Raw genomic sequence first — 18,614 nt, 5'->3', positions numbered from 1 at the left:
AAATACTGCCCAGGGAGGTGGTTGAATCCCCAGTCCCTGGAGGCGCTTAAAAGAAGCTGCAGAGATGTGGTGCTGAGGAACATGGTTTAGCACCAGACTTTGTAGAGTGAGTACGGCTGAACTCCATGTTCCTAAAAGTCTTTTCCAACCAAAGCAATCCTGTGATCCTGTGGGTCTCCTTAGAGTCAGGCAGAGAGGCTGGAAGACAGAACCAAGCCTGCAGCACCTGAGTGCAAAGGAATTGCTTCAGGCGTTGGGCCATTTGTCTTCTATTTAACTGAGAGTGGGGAAAGAGTGAAAAATATACATTTATTCTGCAAAAACTGATTTAAATTCTTAAAAATCCAGAAAGCTGAAAACTGAAGGCCTTGGTTCATGGAGCTGTAGCTCAGAATTAATTGCTAAAACTGCTACCACAATGAGATCAGTTAATTAGGGCTCTCTGGTTCCTTGAGCTCCGGAGGACATGATCATCTGACTTTGCTGTTTGTATGCTGCAATGTACTGAAAATAGAAAAGAAAAGCTACACATGACAAAGTGTTGATTGATTGTCTCCCAAAAAAACAACCACAACCCACAAAAAGACAAAACAGCATTAACCAATTATACAAATCTTTTAAAGACAAACTCAGGGAAACAACATTTCCTTCTGTTGCAGTCTCCTTTGGAACAGCAGGCTGTGCTCCTGAATTAATTTTACAGCTGAGACACAGCTAATCCACAAATAAGCCTGTTGCAGCTGGTGGGCACTACAACAGCAACACTTGCCAGTAGGCACACATGGCAGCTGGAGCTTGAAGACATTTTCATGAGGAAGAGTATGCTTGGTAATGTATTAAAACTTCAGGAGCAGGGCTCCACAGAAATATGTATCCAAGAAAACTCTGTGCCTACTGTGGATGTCTATAGAATCAGAATGATAGGGGTTGGAAGGAACCTCTGGAGAGCAGCTAGTCCAATCCCCCTGCCAAAGCAGGATCACCTAGGGCAGGTCACACCAAAACACATCCAGGTAGGTCTTGAAGTCTCCAGAGGAGACTCCACAACCCTTCTGGTCAGCAGGCTCCAGGGCATCCATCCTGTTTGCTCCATCCACAAAGATGACTAGGGTACTTGAGCATCTCCCCTATGAAGAGAGACTGAGATCCCTGGGGCTGTTTAGTCTTGAGAAGAGAAGACTGAGAAGGGATCTCATCAATTTGTGTAAGTATATAAGGGGTTGGGGTCAGGTGGAGGGGGCCAAGCTCTTTTCAGTAGTACACACTAATAAGACAGGAAAAAACAGGTTCAAGCTTGAACATAGAAGAGGAGCAACTTCTTTACAGTGAGGGTGATGGAGCACTGGAACAGGCTGCCCAGAGAGGTTGTGGAGTCATCTCCTCTGGAGACTTTCAAACCCACCTGGATTCATTACTGTGCAGACTACCCTGGGTGATGCTGCTTTGGCAGGGAGGGTGGGACTTGATCTCTGGAGGTCACTTCCAACCTTTAATGTCCTGTGATACTGTGATTCACATCCTCTCCCTGTCTGGTAGACATGATGTCAAGCAGGAGAGCAAGCTCACTGTGTGTTTGATTTTATTACACCCAGGCAATGCCAGATGTGTTCAACAGCCACAGGCCAGTTCAAAGCTCTGCCTGTAGTGGAGCTGAGGAAGAGCTGAGATGCAACCAGCATCTGTGTGTGCTGCTCTGCTAATTAAGATGACATTCAGAGCAAGCTCTTGGGCACGTGCTAATTGAGGTGTTGGCTTGAATGGAATGATTCTCATGTTTAAACATTGACTGCACGATGAAGTGCTTTGAGAAATAAATCTGTCATGCAAAGAAAGGTGATTTCAAAGAGCTGCTGGTAGTAGTTTCTCTAGCAAAACAAAAGATTCCTGTGTTGGTCAGGCTGCAGAGCATTGCACATTGGTAGAAAAGATTCGTTCTCACTATATATGACTGAATTCAAGCCATGTGAGAGTGGCTAATTATAGTCCCATTAAAGCTATGTGTTCCACACCATTTGAGGGGAAATATAAAAGGGTACCAGTAACGTGAAATTTAATGACAAGAAGGAAATTCCTGCTTTATATGGGAATGAATTGCTAATAAGGGCTTTAATGTGAGTAAATTGATGTTTTAGTGCTAATTATTTAATTCCATTGTGTATTATTAAACTTAACTGCATGCAAAGGAGTAACTATAACTTGAAACGTGCTGGCCTTTGCCTAGTGGTCCAGAAAATACACTGCAGAGTCAGAACCACGAGCCAGCTCTGCAAAACATTTTGCCACACCTTGAGTATTGTGTCCAGTTCTGGGCTCCTCAATTTAAGAAGGACATTGAAACACTTGAACATGTCCAGAGAAGGGCAATGAGGCTGGGGAGAGGTCTGGAGCACAGCCCTGTGAGGAGAGCCTGAGGGAGCTGGCGTTGTTTAGCCTGGAGAAGAGGAGGCTCAAGGAAGACCTTATTGCTCTCTGAAACTACCTGAAAGGAGGTTGTAGACAGGTGGGGGTTGGTCTCTTCTCCCAGGCAATCAGTGGCAGAACAAGAGGACACAGTTTCAAGCTGTGCCAGGGGAAGTTTAGGCTGGAGGTGAGGAGAAAGTTCTTCACAGAAAGAGTTGTTAGCCATTGGAGTGTGCTGCCCAGGGAGGTGTTGGAGTTACTGTCTCTGGAAGTGTTCAATAAAGGGTTGGATGTGGCACTTGAAGCCATGGTTTAGTTGTGAGGAGGTGTTGGGTAATAGGTTGGACTTGATGATCTCTGAAGTCTTTTCCAACCTGGTTGATTCTCTGATTCTATGGGCTGAACTGTATGACTGCTGTTAAAACCAGTGGCAGGGCTTGGTATCACATTTGCATTGCTCTAACACTGCAGCATTTCTAGTAAGGTCAGATTTTACAAATCCAGTCCTGAATGCTCATGGAGAATTTTGTGTTAGATTTGCAGCTGCTCTGCCAATAGCACTTATGCAATAAAATGTTTCCAATGGTGCTAAAACAATCGCTCATGGCTCAAGAAATTAGCAAGTTCAATTTTGGTGTAGTTGACTGCTTTCTACCTTTATGGATTTCCAACAGAGATGGATCCAAGCTGTTTCAGCTTCTGGAGTAATAGAACAGCCAGTCAAGTCCCTGATGTCTCCCAGAGAAGGGTTTGTTTATCAAAGACATGTCAAAATAGGAGTTATAAGAAAGAGTTGTGCCAGTTCTGGGTCTTCCTTGTGCCAAACCTGCTGTGAGAGCTTTGCAAAAGAAGTCACACATTCTGTTGTTCTTGCTTTGAGGCTGGCTATGATATAGTGGGTTTGAGTCTCAGTATTGTCTCAGGAGAACATAAATTGTTCCCTGGGCTGCACTAACAGTTTGCAACAACCATGCAGCAAGAGGATTGTAATTGTGAACAAACATGCCATTGGGACAGCTCCTCAATGTCTTTAATCTTCTGAGGTTTGCTGTCTGCCTAACACAAGAACTGCACACAGCATAAAATAACCTGAATTAGTGGTGTGACTGGAAGTTGCCTAGGAAGCAGCAATTGCATTCCATGTGGCCAGCCTGAGGTGAATGCAAGGTGTGGGCTGCTAGAAGAGTTAATTTCTCAAAGCTGTTGGAAGCTTTTCTTCCACACTTCTGGTGGTCATGTAGTCAAACAAAGATGGGAGTGGATGTACAGACAGTACACACAGTACAGACACTGGTTAGGCCCTCATATGGTGTTGAAATCCTAAAGCAAGAAAAGCTTTGCAGCAAAAGAGACTCTTTGACCAAAGAAACTCTCTCATCCTTTCCATGAAGCTCTTTTCATCCCTAAGCAGGCTCTAGGTTTAAAGTAGTTTTCTCCTTTGCTCTGTCAAGGAAGGTGAAGATCATGATTCCCTTTGTGAACTCTCTGAGCTGTCTCCCTAGCATCAAGATGAAGAGGTCATCTGTGCTATAGAAGCATGTCTTTCAACCTCTAGTTAGAGAGAGCTTCCCAAGCAGGGAAGAAGCCAAAAACCCTCTTCTTGGGAAGCTTTTTAAGATAGTCTTTGTAAGTTGATTCACAGATCCAGCTTTTAGTGCTGAGAAAACACAGTGCAGTGCAGCCCAGAGTGGCTCTGTGCAGTCAGTAACTGTAAGATACTTTTCTTGTGGTTAGATCTCCCAGCAATCCCATGACTAGTCACTGAACCTCTCTGAATATGCCCCAGCAGGCCATGATGCCAGCAAGGATTAATATGGATTCTTGATTTTCAAAGCCAGGATAATAGAGTCCAAATATTTCTAAGAGCCCACGTGTACCATACGCTGGGGTGAGCTCAGCCTGTTCTGGCAGCAATCTTACAGTGTAAAATAAGCTGAAGAACAGTTTCTCTACCTATCTCTATCTCTATCAGCTCTATCTCTATCTCTATCATCTCTATCTCTATCTCTATCATCTCTATCTCCATCTCTTTATCATCTCTATCTCCACCATCTATCTCTATCATCTCTCTATCATATCTCCATCTCTATCTCTATCTCTATATCTCTAGCTCTATCATCTAGCTCTATCTCTATCATCTCTATCTCATCTATCACAATCTGTCATCTCTATCTCTATCATCTCTCCATCTCTATCTCCATTATCTGTATCTCTCTCTATCATCTCTCTCTATATCATCTATCTCTATGTCATCTCTATCATTTCTCTCTTCTCTGTGTCTCTATCTCTTTCTCTCTAAAACATAAAAGTAAAGTAGTAAAACATACCAGCAGGTACTGGGCTCAATCCACATTTAGCTTTGGCCACCACTGAGACACGTTCATAATAAACACAAGTTTGATTATTCGCCTGCAAGATGTTCTCTTTCCTGCTAGTCAGTGTGACAAGTGCTCTCCAGCAAGAGTGATTATTTTCCTTCCAGAGCCTTGTATTTTGTTTAGGATTGTGACACAGTTTATGTTTGAATTCTGCATCTTGTCACCTGTCAAAAAGTGTGCAACAGGTGCTAGAAAAAATGGAGGGTCAACATCTCACTTTCTGTTCAACCACAGTGTCACTGCCTGCGTAGACACCCTCAAGAGGGATCATTCTATGGTTTCCTTGTCTTAAACTAAGTTATGGTTGTGCATAACAGTAGTTTAATTAGTGTAATTGCCAGTAAGTCAAACAGCTGTAACGGGTAATTATGCCATTACACATAATTACTTCACTGAGATGAGTTACTAATGCAAGATTGAAAGCGCTGTGTACAAGCATAGCTCTGGTATTAGCCAGCCATAAGAAGCCACCACAGCCATGAATCAAGTATCAATGAGTTGCATCCATACATGGAGACAGAGCAGAGCAAGGTTTCTTGCCAGACAGGTCAACAGCTTTTAATGCACTTTGTACAACATGCATTGCAAATTTGTAGCCATCTTGACATGAAAATGACTTGCATGTGAAGGAAGAAGATGTTACTTAACCAGAAATTAACCTCCCTGTGCTGCAGTTGGCTTTATTGTGGCCAGTGTCTGACATTTGACTGATAATGATCAGTTAAGCTGCCAGGGAATAATAAAAAAAAAAAAAATAATAAAGAGACTGTTTTAGATGAGGAAGAGACATAAAACCATTAGATAAAGGCTTCTTGGCTGACTTGGTGTCTAGTCCACTGAAGTCAATTCAAACTGACCTTTGGGTAAGGTCCATTTGGGATCCTAATGAGTTGGTTCATTTTAATGTAACAGAGTCCTAGATAAAAAGCCTCTCTATCTGGCTGATAACTAAACCAGCAGAATCAAACTAATCCTTGGCTTTGGATGAAAGTGAAAGGTACAGATCTGTGGTGTGAGCCCTACTGATCTGTGGTGTGAGCCCTGTTCTCATTATATATTTTGCTAATGGCCAAAGCCAAGCATAGCTGAACAGCTTTCCCTGATGGTCCTTTGGATGAGATGCATCTCCTGGATGGCGTTTGCTTTCCATCTGAGCATGTGTGCAGTGCATGAGCACAATGTAGCAGAAGGCAAAGGGCACCAGCAGAACTGTGGTCTAAGCTGGAAGCACATTTTGCAGCACAAGTGGTGAAAGCATGAACTAATTAACCTAACTATACCTCTCTTAGGACCTGTGATGATATGTCCATATGGCATCACACAGTGTGGCCATTCCAGCAAACTCAAGCTCTTGGAGCTAGCTGAACAAATCTGCACTGCCCAAAGCACCTCAGTGTCGCCTCCAAGCAAACCCAAAAACTTTCCTCATTAAATTGAATCAAGATTAAAAGATTTACCAGGAGATTAACATAAAGGGTGGAATTTGAAATTGTATTTCTTTGCCTAGCCTTCCAACCAGCTTCCACTGGGGTCTCCAGTTCTTTTCCAGGTGTGTTGATGCAGGCCACCTTTTCTGAGGGGTTTGGAGCAGAAGCCCTATGAGGAGAGGCTGAGGGAAGAAGAGGCTCAGGGGACGCCTTTTTGTTCTCTACAACTACCTGAAGGGAGGTTGTAGCCAGGTGGGGTCTGGTCTCTTCTCCCAGGCAACCAGCACCAGAACAAGAGGACACAGTCTCAAGCTGCACCATGGGAGGTTTAGGCTGGATGTTAGGAAGAAGTTCTTCATAGAGAGAGAGAGATTGGCCATTGGAATGTGCTGCCCAGGGAGGTGGTGGAGTCACCATCACTGGAGGTGTTTAGGAAGAGCCTGGATGGGGTGCTTGGTGCCATGGTTTAGTTGATTAGATGGTGTTGGGTGATAGGTTGGACTTGATAACCTCAAAGGTCTCTTCCAACCTGGTTAATTCTATTCTATTCTATTCCATTCCATTCCATTCCATTCCATTCCATTCCATTCTACCTCAGCCTGGAGGCATTCATAGATTTCATGTGGCTTCTGTACAAATTCAGAAGGTAGTATGTGATGATTTGTAACCATACAAAGCCCTGCCCTTTGAAAGTGCTGCTCATTGAATGCCACCCTGACTGGCAAAGCAGTGTTAATTACAACAGCTAAAATCAGCCATTGCTCCCCTGGTGATGATCACATTTCTCAAGCACATCCCTATTGTAATATACATGCCTGGGACTCCAGAAGAACCATTGGAGCAACTCCAGTTCTGGTGTGACTGGGCATAACACACATGTACTAAGAAATGTTAGAGAAAGAAATCTTGTTCAATATACACTATCAATTACCCCCCAAAAAGCCACAGTGGGAGTGCAGTGTAGAAGAAGCCATCTTGGCTAAAAAGAGTCGTGGAAGCAGAAAAACCCAGCTTGAGGTAATCAAGGTAAACCTTGGATGGAGTTAGCAGCTCAGCCTCAGTACCAGGGTATCACAACCACCTGCATTATGGCTTAAAGCTGGTTATGTCCTGGTGGTGCAGTCTGCAGGCTCTCTGGTCAGCAAAGCTGCAAGGACACTACTGAGGTTCCAAGGAACACTTAATCCAGTGGCACTCACTAGAACAGAGCACAGTAATAACTAGTTTTACCAGCTGAGCAGCATTAGCAGGGGGTTAGAGCCTAAGCTGTTGGAACTGAGCCCAGACATTCAGCTCCAGTAGCACTGCTTTAGTTTAAAAAGAATCTGCCTTGAATCTTCATAGCACTGGAGAAAAGAAAGAAACTACTATTGCTATTAAAATGGGTCTGTATTCCTACAGACCCCCTCATTTTAGGTAAAGAGCAAACATTTGGTCCCTGGTCAAACACCTTGCAAGTATTGTTTAGTCTAAAAGATATTGTTATAAATGAGAAAGGGGAAAAACCACAGCCATGAGTTAATCTTCCTTGAAGAGAAAGGTCAACACATTCTAACATACAGAAAGTGATTATAAAACATGTTACTGATTCCCAAACTGACCTGCTGGGGTCTGTTTTTACTGCTTAAGAAAAAGGTCATCATGGCTCCCCTTTTACTTTGCCCTGGTGAGGCTGCATCTGAAATATTGTGTCCAGTTTTGGGCCTCTCAATTCAAGAAGGACCTCAGGGAACTGCTTGAAAGGGTCCAATACAGAGCCACAAAGATGCTGAATGGAGTGGAACATCTTGCTGAGGAAAGGCTGAGGGAGCTGGGGCTCTTGAGCTTGGAGCAGAGGAGCCTGAGGGGTGACCTCATTCATGTTTATACAGATGTAAAGGATAAGTGCCAAGAGGATGTAGCCTGGCTCTGGTTGATGTCCAATGAGAGGACAAAGGGGCAAAGGGTGCAAGCTGGAGCAGAGGAGGTTCCATGTGCACCTAAGGAAAAACCTTTTCACTGTGAGGGTGACAGAGCCCTGGAGCAGGCAGTCCAGAGTGGTTGTGGAGTCTCTTTCCCTGGAGACCTTCAAAACCCCTTTGGATGCATTCCTGTGTGACCTGCCCTGGGTGATCCTGCTCTGGCAGGAGGCTGGACTCAATGATCCAACCCCTAGCATGCTGTGATTCTGTGATTCTCTGCCCCAGAGAATTTAGTCTCTCCTATTTCCTTACACCACCCACCACAGACCTGTGGCAGTTTATCCCATCCTGACATCAGAAGTTCTGCTGGAGAAGAAAAAAGAGCTAGGCACTACCCATTTCTATCCATTTCTCTACAATTCACCCTCATTTAGTTTGCAAAGCCTTTGCCTGTGAAAGGCTGACTTCTACTCCTGACTTTTTGCACTCGTGTCTGTTCACTGTGTCTGCTTATTGTGCTTCCAGGAGAGTCTGAGTCCTAGATCTCCTCACCTCTGGAAAAGGGCAGTGGGACTTTAAGATGAATTGATGATCTCTTCACTTCAGCGTACAAGTCAGAAGGCTCAGACAAAGGTGTAGTGCAAGGAACCCAATGGAAATGAGAGCATTTCCTCTCCCTTGCCAGCTACCGCTCTTGAAAAATCTCCATTAGATATTCCCCAGCTGTAGATTTTGAAATCAAAGTGCCTCATGGAGGACTGTCAACTTCCATTAACTTCAAGGTTAAAAGTTAGGCAGGTTACCAGTGAAAAAGTGATTTCCAGACATCTTTAGGATTCTACTTCCTCCCTGCCAACACACTTGGCAGAGGAATGAATTGTTGAGCCTGGAAGCTTTCCCATGTTTTATTTCCAGGTAAACCAACCATTCAAACTTTGATCTGAAGCCTTCATCATTTTCTAGTCCCCAGCTCCAGGAAAAAAATGAGCGATTTTTATTCCCCTGAGAATCACACAGTTACTGGAAATGCATTCTCAAAACCCACCACAAAGGGAAACTCACATCCTGTTTGCCCCCATCTTTCACTTCCATCTCTGATATGAATGTCTGGGCTTGAATAAGCTCTCTGTAGGCCTAAGTATTGGGTTTGCTGGCAGGGTTTTGATGGCAGGGAAGCTCCAGAGCTGGCTTCTATGAGAAGCTGCTAGAAGCTTTCCCTGTGTCCAACAGAGCCAATGCCAGTCAGCTCCACCATGGACCCACTGCTGTCCAAGGTTAAGCCCAGCAGCAGGGGTGGTAGCACCTGTGGCAAAATGTGTTTAGGAAAGGGGGGGAGAAATCCCCAAACCAAAGCAAACTAAACAAGCCACCACTACCAAACAAACACACACACCCCACACCCAACACCAAAGCCAACAACAACCACAGCAACAAATAAATAAACCCCACATAAAACCCAAACCAACACTGCTGTGGAACAGAAGCAGGAGAGATGAATATGTGAGAGAAACACTTCAGCAGACAGTAAGGTCTGTGAAGGAGGAGGAGGAGCTGCTCCAGGCGCTGGATTCCCCAGCAGCCCATGGTGTAGCCAGTGGTGAGGGCAGGCTGTCGCCTGCAGTTCATGGAGGTCCATAGTGCAGCAGACACCCACCTGCAGCTGGTGGAGAACTCCACACAGAGCAGGGGGATGCACCTGAAGGAGGCTGTGACATTGTGGGAAGCCCGTGCTGGAACAGGCTACTGGCAAGACCTGTGGACCTATGGAAAGACAAGAGTCCATGCCTGAGCAGGTTGGCTGACAGGACTGCTGATGCTGTGGGGAACCCACACTGGAGTCCTTCCTTACTGAAGGTCTGCACCCCATGGAGGGCACCCACTCGGGAGCAGTTTGTGAAGAACTGCAGCCCATGGGAAGGACTCCAGCTGGAGAAGTTTATGGAGGACTGTCTCCTGTGGAAGGGTGCCCATGCTGGAGCAGTGTATGCTCTGGGAGATCACTCTGCCTTGTGGTTTGAACACCTCACTTCCATTGGCAGGGTCACAGCTGGTTGAGCTGCAGTGCTGTTTATTCCAATCTGCTGGGCAGGCAGCACTGTGGTGCTGGCAGCATGGGGGCATAAAGCTGCTGCAGGATTCTCTCTGCCTCACAAAGCAGCCAGCTGGCAAGGCAGGTGAAATTCACCTGGAAAGTCCACATTCAGAGCAGATGCTGCAATGACACTGCTTCATGCAAACTGAGAAGAGCCCTGCATGGCAAAACTGTCCAGATATCCTGACACAGGGTTGACAACTACCTGAAGGGAGGTTGGAGCCAGGTGGGGGTTCATCTCTTCTCCCAGGCAATCAGCACCAGAACAAGAGGACACAGCCTCAAGCTGTGCCAGGGGAAGTTTAGACTGGAGGTGAGGAGAAAGTTCTTCACAGAAAGAGTTGTTGGTCATTGGGATGTGCTGCCCAGGGAGGTGGTGAAGTCACTGCCCCTGCAGGTGTTCAAGAGGGTACTGGATGTGGCACTTGGTGCCGTGGTTTAGTAGTCATGAGGTGTTGGGTGACAGGTTGGACTTGATGATCTCTGAGGACTTTTCCAACCTTATTGATTCTATAGGGTTTTGTAGTTCCACTCCCACTTGCAATTGGGAGTGGAACTTAATACAGGTAAGAAGTGAAAAGAATACTCTTTTGGGAGGGCAAATCACCTGCATTAAGCTGTGCAGAATACTTCATGCTACCTTGGAGGTGGACCAAACTTTCCCTGCAAAAGTATTTAGATCTGTTTTTGTCTTTCAGCTTCCTGTCTCTCTCCACTGGAGACACAGCCAGGGTATATGGAACCCCCTTGCCAAGCAATTAGGGCTGTTTGGGGTTGGCCTGATGTAGAAAGATGTTTAAAACCCAGCTGTTGTGAGCTGCAGTGCAGGAACCATGGATTGGAGAGTGAACGAAAAGCGTTTTTAAGGTGTGGACTTAGCTAGTGTTTTAAAACAGCTTAGTCACTCCTGTACATCAGAGAGGACACTGACTGTGGCCACAGTCCATGGAGAAGCTGTGTTCATGCATGCAGAAGTGGAAAAATTACCCCTATAAACCCCATCATTTTCCCTGAGCAGCAGGGCATCAGCATTCAGCACCAGCCTCATCTCAGCATGCAGCCTGCTGGGAAGCAGAGTGTCATAGCAGAGAAATGGGATAATTGAAAAGGAAAATGTTTCAGCACTCAGGACAACTTCTGCCAGTCTCTCTGAACTAAATCTCAACCACTGACTGCCAGCCAGTGTCTGCCAGTGTCTCTCTGTCAATGGTAGAGGTTGGCCCTGACCCTCTTCAGCGAGTGAGACACATCAGACAAAAGACAACAAGGCTCATCCTCATTTCAGCTCACAGCTATTAATTTTATGGTGTGACTCCTCCAAAGAACAGATGCGTAGCCAAAGCTGTTCCCAGATTCCAAGTGATGGGAGAGCAATTTCCAGCACCTTGACTCCTCTAATTACAGTGACAAGTCTCCTGGAATCTCTGCTGTGGGCCTCCATCTGAAACAGAAATGCAGATGATCCTCAATAGTGTCTGTTGAGCTGAGAGGAACGAGAGGATTAATTAGTTGCAGTTCATAAAACAATAAGATTAAAATCCATGAGTACCTACAGAGTGTAATTGGCAATAACGATGCAGTCACTGCAGTGCAGGGAGCACAGGATTGGTCCCAGATATTTTACATCTGGAACAGAATATATTGATTACAGTAAGGCTCTGGTCCAGGGAGAAGCCCAGATCACCAGCTGGTGACCACCCTTTCAGGAGAGAAGTCTTTCCTAATATCCCATGTAAACCTTCCCTGGTGCAACCTGAGGCTATTGCCTCTTATTCTATCCCTCATTACTAGGAAGAAAAGACTAACACCCACCTTACTACAACCTCCTTTCAGGTAGTTGGAGAGAGCGATGTGGCACCTGGTTGCCCTGCACATGCTGCAGAATGGTACTCAAGATGATCTGCTCCTGAAGATGCTAAGGCTGTTGGGTTGGTCCCACAGCTGGCTCTAAGATTGTTCCATGTGATCAGTGGAAGGGCAGATGCTTGCACCATTCTCTCATCTACAAGATCTGGTGCTAAACCATGCCCATCAGCACCACACCTCTGCCTCTTTAAAACCCCTCCAGAGATGGGGATTCAACCTGCCTGTTCTAATATTTGAGAACCCTTTCAGTGAAGAAGTTTCTTTTAACATCCAACCTAGAATAGAATACAATAAACCAGGTTGGAAGAGATCTTCAAGATCATCACATCCAACCTATCATCCAGCACCATCTAATCAACTAAACCATGGCACCAAGCACCCCATCAAGTCTCCTCCTAAACACCTCCAGCGACGGTGACTCCACCACCTCCCCGGGCAGCACATTCCAATGGGCAATCACTCCCTCTATGAAGAACTTCTTCCTAACATCCAGCCCAAACCTCCCCTGGTGCAGCTTGAGACTGTGTCCTCTTGTTCTGGTGCTGGGTGCCTGGGAGAAGAGACCAACCCCCTCCTGGCTACAGCCTCCCTTTAGGCAGTTATAGAGAGCAATGAGGTCTCCCCTGAGCCTGCTCTTCTCCAGGCTAAGCAACCCCAGCTCCCTCAACCTCTCCTCATAGGGCTTGTGTTCCAAACCCCTCACCAACTTTGTTGCCCTTCTCTGGACACGTTCCAGCAAGTCAACCATCCTGGTGCAAATTGAGGCCACTTCCCCTTGTCCTGGCACTTGTTACTAGGGACCAGAGACCAACCCCACCTCCTCCAACCTCCTTTCAGAGTTGTTTCCTTCAGCAAGTAGAAATCTGTAGCGACAGGGCGGAGGAACCACGCCACAACTATCAGGAGGAGAACCCCACATCTACTCTAACTTAAAAAGAGGCAAACCCAAAGGAATAACATTTGCAAGCATCCAGCTGAATTGATTCATAAGCTGCTCCATTCTGTAAGCAACATTTCAAAAAGCATGCTGATTTTTTTACTTTTTCAGCTACCACTAAAGCAATTAGCAGAACTCATTAGGCTGAGTGACATTTTACATTCTGCTAGAAATGCAGAGTCAATAAATCTTGATTAAAATGGCAACAGGAAGTCACTCACTCCTGGAACACATTTAGAGCAGCATTCGTGGGGTTTCAAAACAGAAGTGTGGAGAAAATGATTACCTCCTGTTCCAGGCTGCTCTTCACTCTCTGCAATGTTGGTCATGCAATTATCCAGGGGTAAGTTTAAAAAGGACAGCAAGCATTAAGAGTTCAAGTGACTGAAATCATGGCAATGTGCATATGAAGAAAGGCTGAAGTGGATTGCTATGACTGCAGATAGCGTTATACTCAGAAATAAAGCCTGGTCTCCCCAGAGGAAGAGTAGAGTAAGTTAAAAGCATTGAGGAGTCTACTGTATCCAGTGCAATTCAGGGACCTGACTTTTGATGCCTAGGCTGGATGACACTTGGGTGTAAGACAACTGCATCTCAGTAGATACTGAAGACAGCTTTTGAGGGCATTTACTCAATGTTTATAAATATCTGAGGGCTGGGTGTCAAGGAGGAAGGGACAGCCTCTGCTCACTTGGACAAGAGGCAATGGCTGTAAACTACAGCACAGGAAGTTGCACTCCAACATGAGGAACTTCTTTACTGCGAGGTCAGAGAGCACTGCAACAGGCTGGCCAGAGAGGCTGTGGAGTTTCCTTCTCTGGAGACTTCCAAGACCTCTCTGGCTGCACGCTTGTGGGACCTGCACTAGATTATATGGTCCTGCTCTAGCAGAGTGTCCCCTAACATCCTGTGAATGGTTGGGATTGAAGGGGACCTTAAAGATCATTTAGTTCCAACCCCCGCGGCCATGGGCAGGGACTCCTTCCACTAGCCCAGGTTGCTCAAGGCCTCAGTCCAGAATGTATCTACACCTGGAGATCACCACAGCTGCATAAAAAGGAAGGGGAGGGGAAAAACCAGGCCCCAAGTCCATCATGAATATGGTGTCTGTTTTATTCTATTTACAGTACATTTGTTATAAATATAATACATTTCCTGAAAATCTGGAGTAGATTTGTTTTGCTTTTTAAAACAGATCAATTGTTATAGTTACATAACAAAGCAAGTGACAATTTCAATGACAATCCCATGGTTGTGTAATAGTGCATTCTGTGGTGAGATGAAGGAGGACAAAACAAAAAAAAGAAAGACTCAAAACTGGTTGAAGAAATTTTTGCAACACCTCAGGTGGGGCTTGTATGTAAACCTTGAGAGGCTTCCATGAACCTGAAAACTCAAAACAAAGAGCTTCGAACTGCAGAGCCGAGAAACAGAAGTGGGCTTGAGACACCTTATCGAACTTCACATTAGGGCTGGGATTTACCACGATTAAATGGCTTCAGACAGGAAGAAGCCAGTGAGGGTTTCCTCTTCCTGAACCACATCCTAATAGAGCCACAATATATTAACACACCATGCTGGAAGTTGTAACAGCAGCCACGTCGTCGTTTCGCCAGGGCACAGGACACTGAAACGTGTTGGGATTGGGAGTTAAGGAGCATTGTGTGTTATGGAGACCCTTAATTACCAGAGAGAAGAAATACATTATAAAAGGAGAAACTTATTTTCAGTCCAACGTGCGTTGCATGGAGAAAAACTGACAAAGGAGTCTGAGGAGTTTAATATTTGCTTTCCTACACAACCTTTAGTAACAAGTTAGGTGCTGGAGGTGCTATTCCCAAACACTGCAGCAAAATGTCAACCAGCAACAGAAGAAAAGAATCCCATTTATTGTTGTCATTTAGTTTGTGATCTTTTTTTTTCCCCCCTGCAGGAAGTGGTCAGATATTATTGATGATGATCAGTGCAGGCATGGAGTTCTGCTGACTCGTTTCAAAGAGAGTCGCTTGGTCCGCTAGCTTGGCAAATACTCTGGGGGTTCCCAGATTGTAGACACCTGTGTGGACGAAGCAAGCTTTCAGCTGCAGGCTGTACACCTCCTGGCTTTTCAGTTGGAGCCTGTACTGTGTCTGCCCAAGCCATGTGAAAGACCCATGGATTTCTAGTGCTTCTGGGCTGAAAGAGAGGACAATGGATTTATTGCTCTGTGTTAGCAGCTCACGCAATTCCCTCGGCATCACGTTTTCCCAAGCAGCCAGAAGGCACCGTGTCCATCACTGCCCCTTACAAAGAGATGCTTGTTAATGCTTGCCAAAAGCTTCTTTCCAAAAGCCAGGAACTGGAAGCTTAAGTTACTGTTCTGGCCATTTTGGATGGGACAGTGCCTATCCTCAGTTGTCTTTGATGACAGCTTGGAAGCTGCTGAGTCTTTTTTAATGACTGCAGTAATCAAGTCACTGCCCTCCCCAAATGCATTGTGCTTGCTTTGTTTCCCACACCACCACTCTGCTCTTTAAGGGATTCAGGTTTTTCTAGCAAGACAAAGCTTGAAAGGGTACCCCTTGAAAGGGTAACAGTTGCAATCTATATAGACAGAGATGTACTTAGGTAAGGTGGCTGAAGCTCAGGTTTCACTGGTTCAAAAGCACTTCCACTTTCCTAGAAAAGATCTGCAGACTTTAACCACTTGCAAGTCACAATTCAAGGTCTTGCCTCAGCAATAGTCAGAAGCAAAACAGAGCACCGACTGAAGACTCCCATTTGACCACATCAAGCTTTTATCTTCCTTTTTTTTCCCAAAGAAGCTACTGCTGGAGAAAATAAACTATTCTAGGTCTTTGATACAGTTCAAGCATTACAAGACTCCCCAAAACTAAGAAAGGTTCTGAAAAAAGATCTGTATTGTTTATTACCATTCCCACATTACCTTGTGGTTTTATGCCTCAAATCGATCATTACATCTACAACAGCCTGGGAACAATTGGAAAGCAGGAGAGTGACAGGTACCAGACACAGGCTGCAAAGATAAATAATTCCACAGTAAAGCAAAAAAAAGTCTTACTCTGGATAAGCTTAATTATACTCTTCAACAGGTAAATTCCAAGCAACATAAAACTGACATGCAGTCATCTATTATGCACCAGTCAGAGTACACAGCAATAACATCACTTACACTGACCAGAGCTTTTGTAACAAAAGCTGTTACAATTAGAATCAACAAGGTTGGAAAAGACCTCAAAGATCATCAAGTCCAACCTGTCACCCAACACCTCATGACTACTAGACCATGGCACCAAGTGCCACATCCAATCCCGTCTTGAACTCCTCCAGGGATGGTGACTCCACCACCTCTCTGGACAGCCCATTCCAATGGCTAACAACTCTCTCTTTGTTGAAGCAAAGGGCAGTGGCTCAGCTGAGGCGAATGAAGTTAGCACTTCCCTTTGTCCAGTTGAGAAAGAACAGTGAGAGCATGAATAGTACCTTAGTTCAGAATGGGATAACATACTCTGAAGCACTGGTCAGCATGCTTTGTGTAGGTGCTTTCCTTCTGCACTGCCCTGGGGAGAAGCTGCTGGCATCCATCTGAAAGTTTTAGCCAGTACAGTGCCCAAACAGTTGCACATACAAGTTTGGTGTTAACTTAAGCCTTTACCCTATACAAAGCTAAAACAGTTCTAGTAGATATTCTGCTTGTGCACAATGACCAGGATTGTTTTCATAAATAATGCTGTAGCAAGAAAGACTTCAAGATATTCACAGGCAGGAACACAAACTACTGCATCTGAAACAGTTCTATGCAGGCAACAAGTGATTTGCATCAAATTACGAATGGAGGTGTTCAAGGCTAGGCTGGATGAGGCCTTGGGCAACCAAGTCTAGTTAAGAGGTGTCCCAGCCCATGGCAGGGGGCTTGGAGTAGATGATCTCTGAGGTCCCTTCCCAGCTAAGCCATTCTGTGATTCAAGGAACGTGTCCAGAGAAGGGCAACAAAGTTGGTGAAGGGTTTGGAGCACAAGCCCTATGAGGAGAGGCTGAGGGAGCTGGGGTTGCTTAGCCTGGAGAAGAGCAGGCTCAGGGGAGACCTTATTGCTGTCTACAACTACCTGAAGGGAGGTTGTAGCCAGGTGGGGGCTGGTCTCTTCTCCCAGGTAACCAGCACCAGAACAAGAGGACACAGTCTCATGCTGTGCCAGGGGAGGCTTAGGCTGGATGTTAGGAAGAAGTTCTTCATAGAAAGAGTGATTGGCCATTGGAATGTGGTGCCCAGGGAGGTGGTGGAGTCACCATCACTGGAGGTATTTAGGAAGAGCCTGGATGGGGTGCTTGGTGCCATGGTTTAGTTGATTAGATGGTGTTGGGTGATAGGCTGGACTTGATGACCTCAAAGGTCTCTTCCAACCTGGTTAATTCTATTCTAGTCGACAGCAAAATGTTTCACGAACCTTTTTTGATGAAAAGAATGATTGAAAGACTCTGGATAATGAAGACTTGTCTTGATAAGATTGGAAAGCTGTTCTGGTGTCGGCCTTGCAGGTGCTGGTGTGCTTTCTGGCCGAAAAAACTTCAGGAGAACCATTTCTGGCAATTCCTGAAACACAAATTCAGAATGACATTTAAAATGGCATAAGGTACTGTGCAACACCACAACCCAAGAAATTCAGTCACAGAAGCTACAATTTTCCATACATCGAAGGAAATTGAGCCTAAGACATCACAAAACTTAAGTTTTATTCCAGTATGTTTTGTGTTTGTGTGTTACTGAAGGAACTCAGGCGACCTATTTGTCTGTCTCAAAAGATGGTAACACCTCAAAGCTGCTTATGAAAACACTGTGCAAGTTTCACAAAAGCATGCTGTTGTGGCTGTGGTTTGCAAGTGCTTGGGTTTGGTTTGCTTCTAAGAATTCAGGGACAGCTTTACACAGTTCCCTATTCAGCAGCTGTGCCTAAGTCAAAATCCATCACCTGCCCTGAGAAGTTCACAACAGGAAAGCCAGCAGCCAAGTCTCCCAAAATAGATCCAAAGTAAAGAACGCAGAAGTTTCTAGGAACATGCTAAGGATGACAGAAGGATTTATCAATGCAGAGTATCTTAAAAACTGTCTAGCAAGCTCTTGCAGGTATCAGTTACCTTTGCCCCTTGCTGAAAGCCCAAGTCACAGACTGCCACACTACTTGGGATTCATCCTAATCAATCTCTGAAGAGGAATAAATCAGATACAGAAAGATACACCAACAGATGAGGCAAGCAGGCTGCATTTGGGCCAGCTCTGTCCTACAGCATCTAATCTGCTTTGCAAACAGCACTTTTTTTGCCTTTATTCCCTCTTGAACCTATTCTGCAAAAAGTCCACCTTTAAAATAAAGACTTTGAGTAGTCAGTGTGACAACTGCTAAAAGCAAGAGAAAGAAGATTTGTAAAAGCCACCAGTAAGTCAGTACAGGGTAGCAAAGTAAATATCTTTTGCTTAAGGGTGATGGATTGTACCTTTGGGGTTGAAAAGAAATGCTACAGGCACCAAAATCTGACTCAAAATAAGAGAGACACTGAGCATTCTGCAACAGGTCTGAACATCTCAGTCAGTGTTGGTCTGTGCTGGTAATACTAGCA

The 18,614-nt window shown here is 45.1% G+C and overlaps 1 protein-coding gene across 1 annotated transcript in view; it reads right to left on the bottom strand.

Annotated features, from left to right (window-relative positions):
- Nucleotides 1–14,106: 14,106 nt before the first annotated feature.
- Nucleotides 14,107–18,614, bottom strand: part of TRAPPC8 (trafficking protein particle complex subunit 8) — a 58,337-nt gene continuing 53,829 nt past the window's right edge. Inside the window, exons 27-29 of the mRNA XM_054179648.1 lie at nt 17,447–17,592; nt 15,928–16,017; nt 14,107–15,176 (exon numbers count right to left, since the gene is read on the bottom strand). Coding sequence (XP_054035623.1) covers nt 14,942–15,176; nt 15,928–16,017; nt 17,447–17,592 — 471 coding nt within the window. The 3' untranslated portion in view covers nt 14,107–14,941. The remainder of the gene's footprint in view (nt 15,177–15,927; nt 16,018–17,446; nt 17,593–18,614) is intronic.

Source organism: Dryobates pubescens, chromosome 3 (genome assembly GCF_014839835.1).
Source record: "Dryobates pubescens isolate bDryPub1 chromosome 3, bDryPub1.pri, whole genome shotgun sequence".
NCBI lineage: Eukaryota > Metazoa > Chordata > Aves > Piciformes > Picidae > Dryobates > Dryobates pubescens.
Note: the sequence above shows the minus strand (reverse complement) of the source record. Positions and strands in the feature narration are given on the sequence as shown.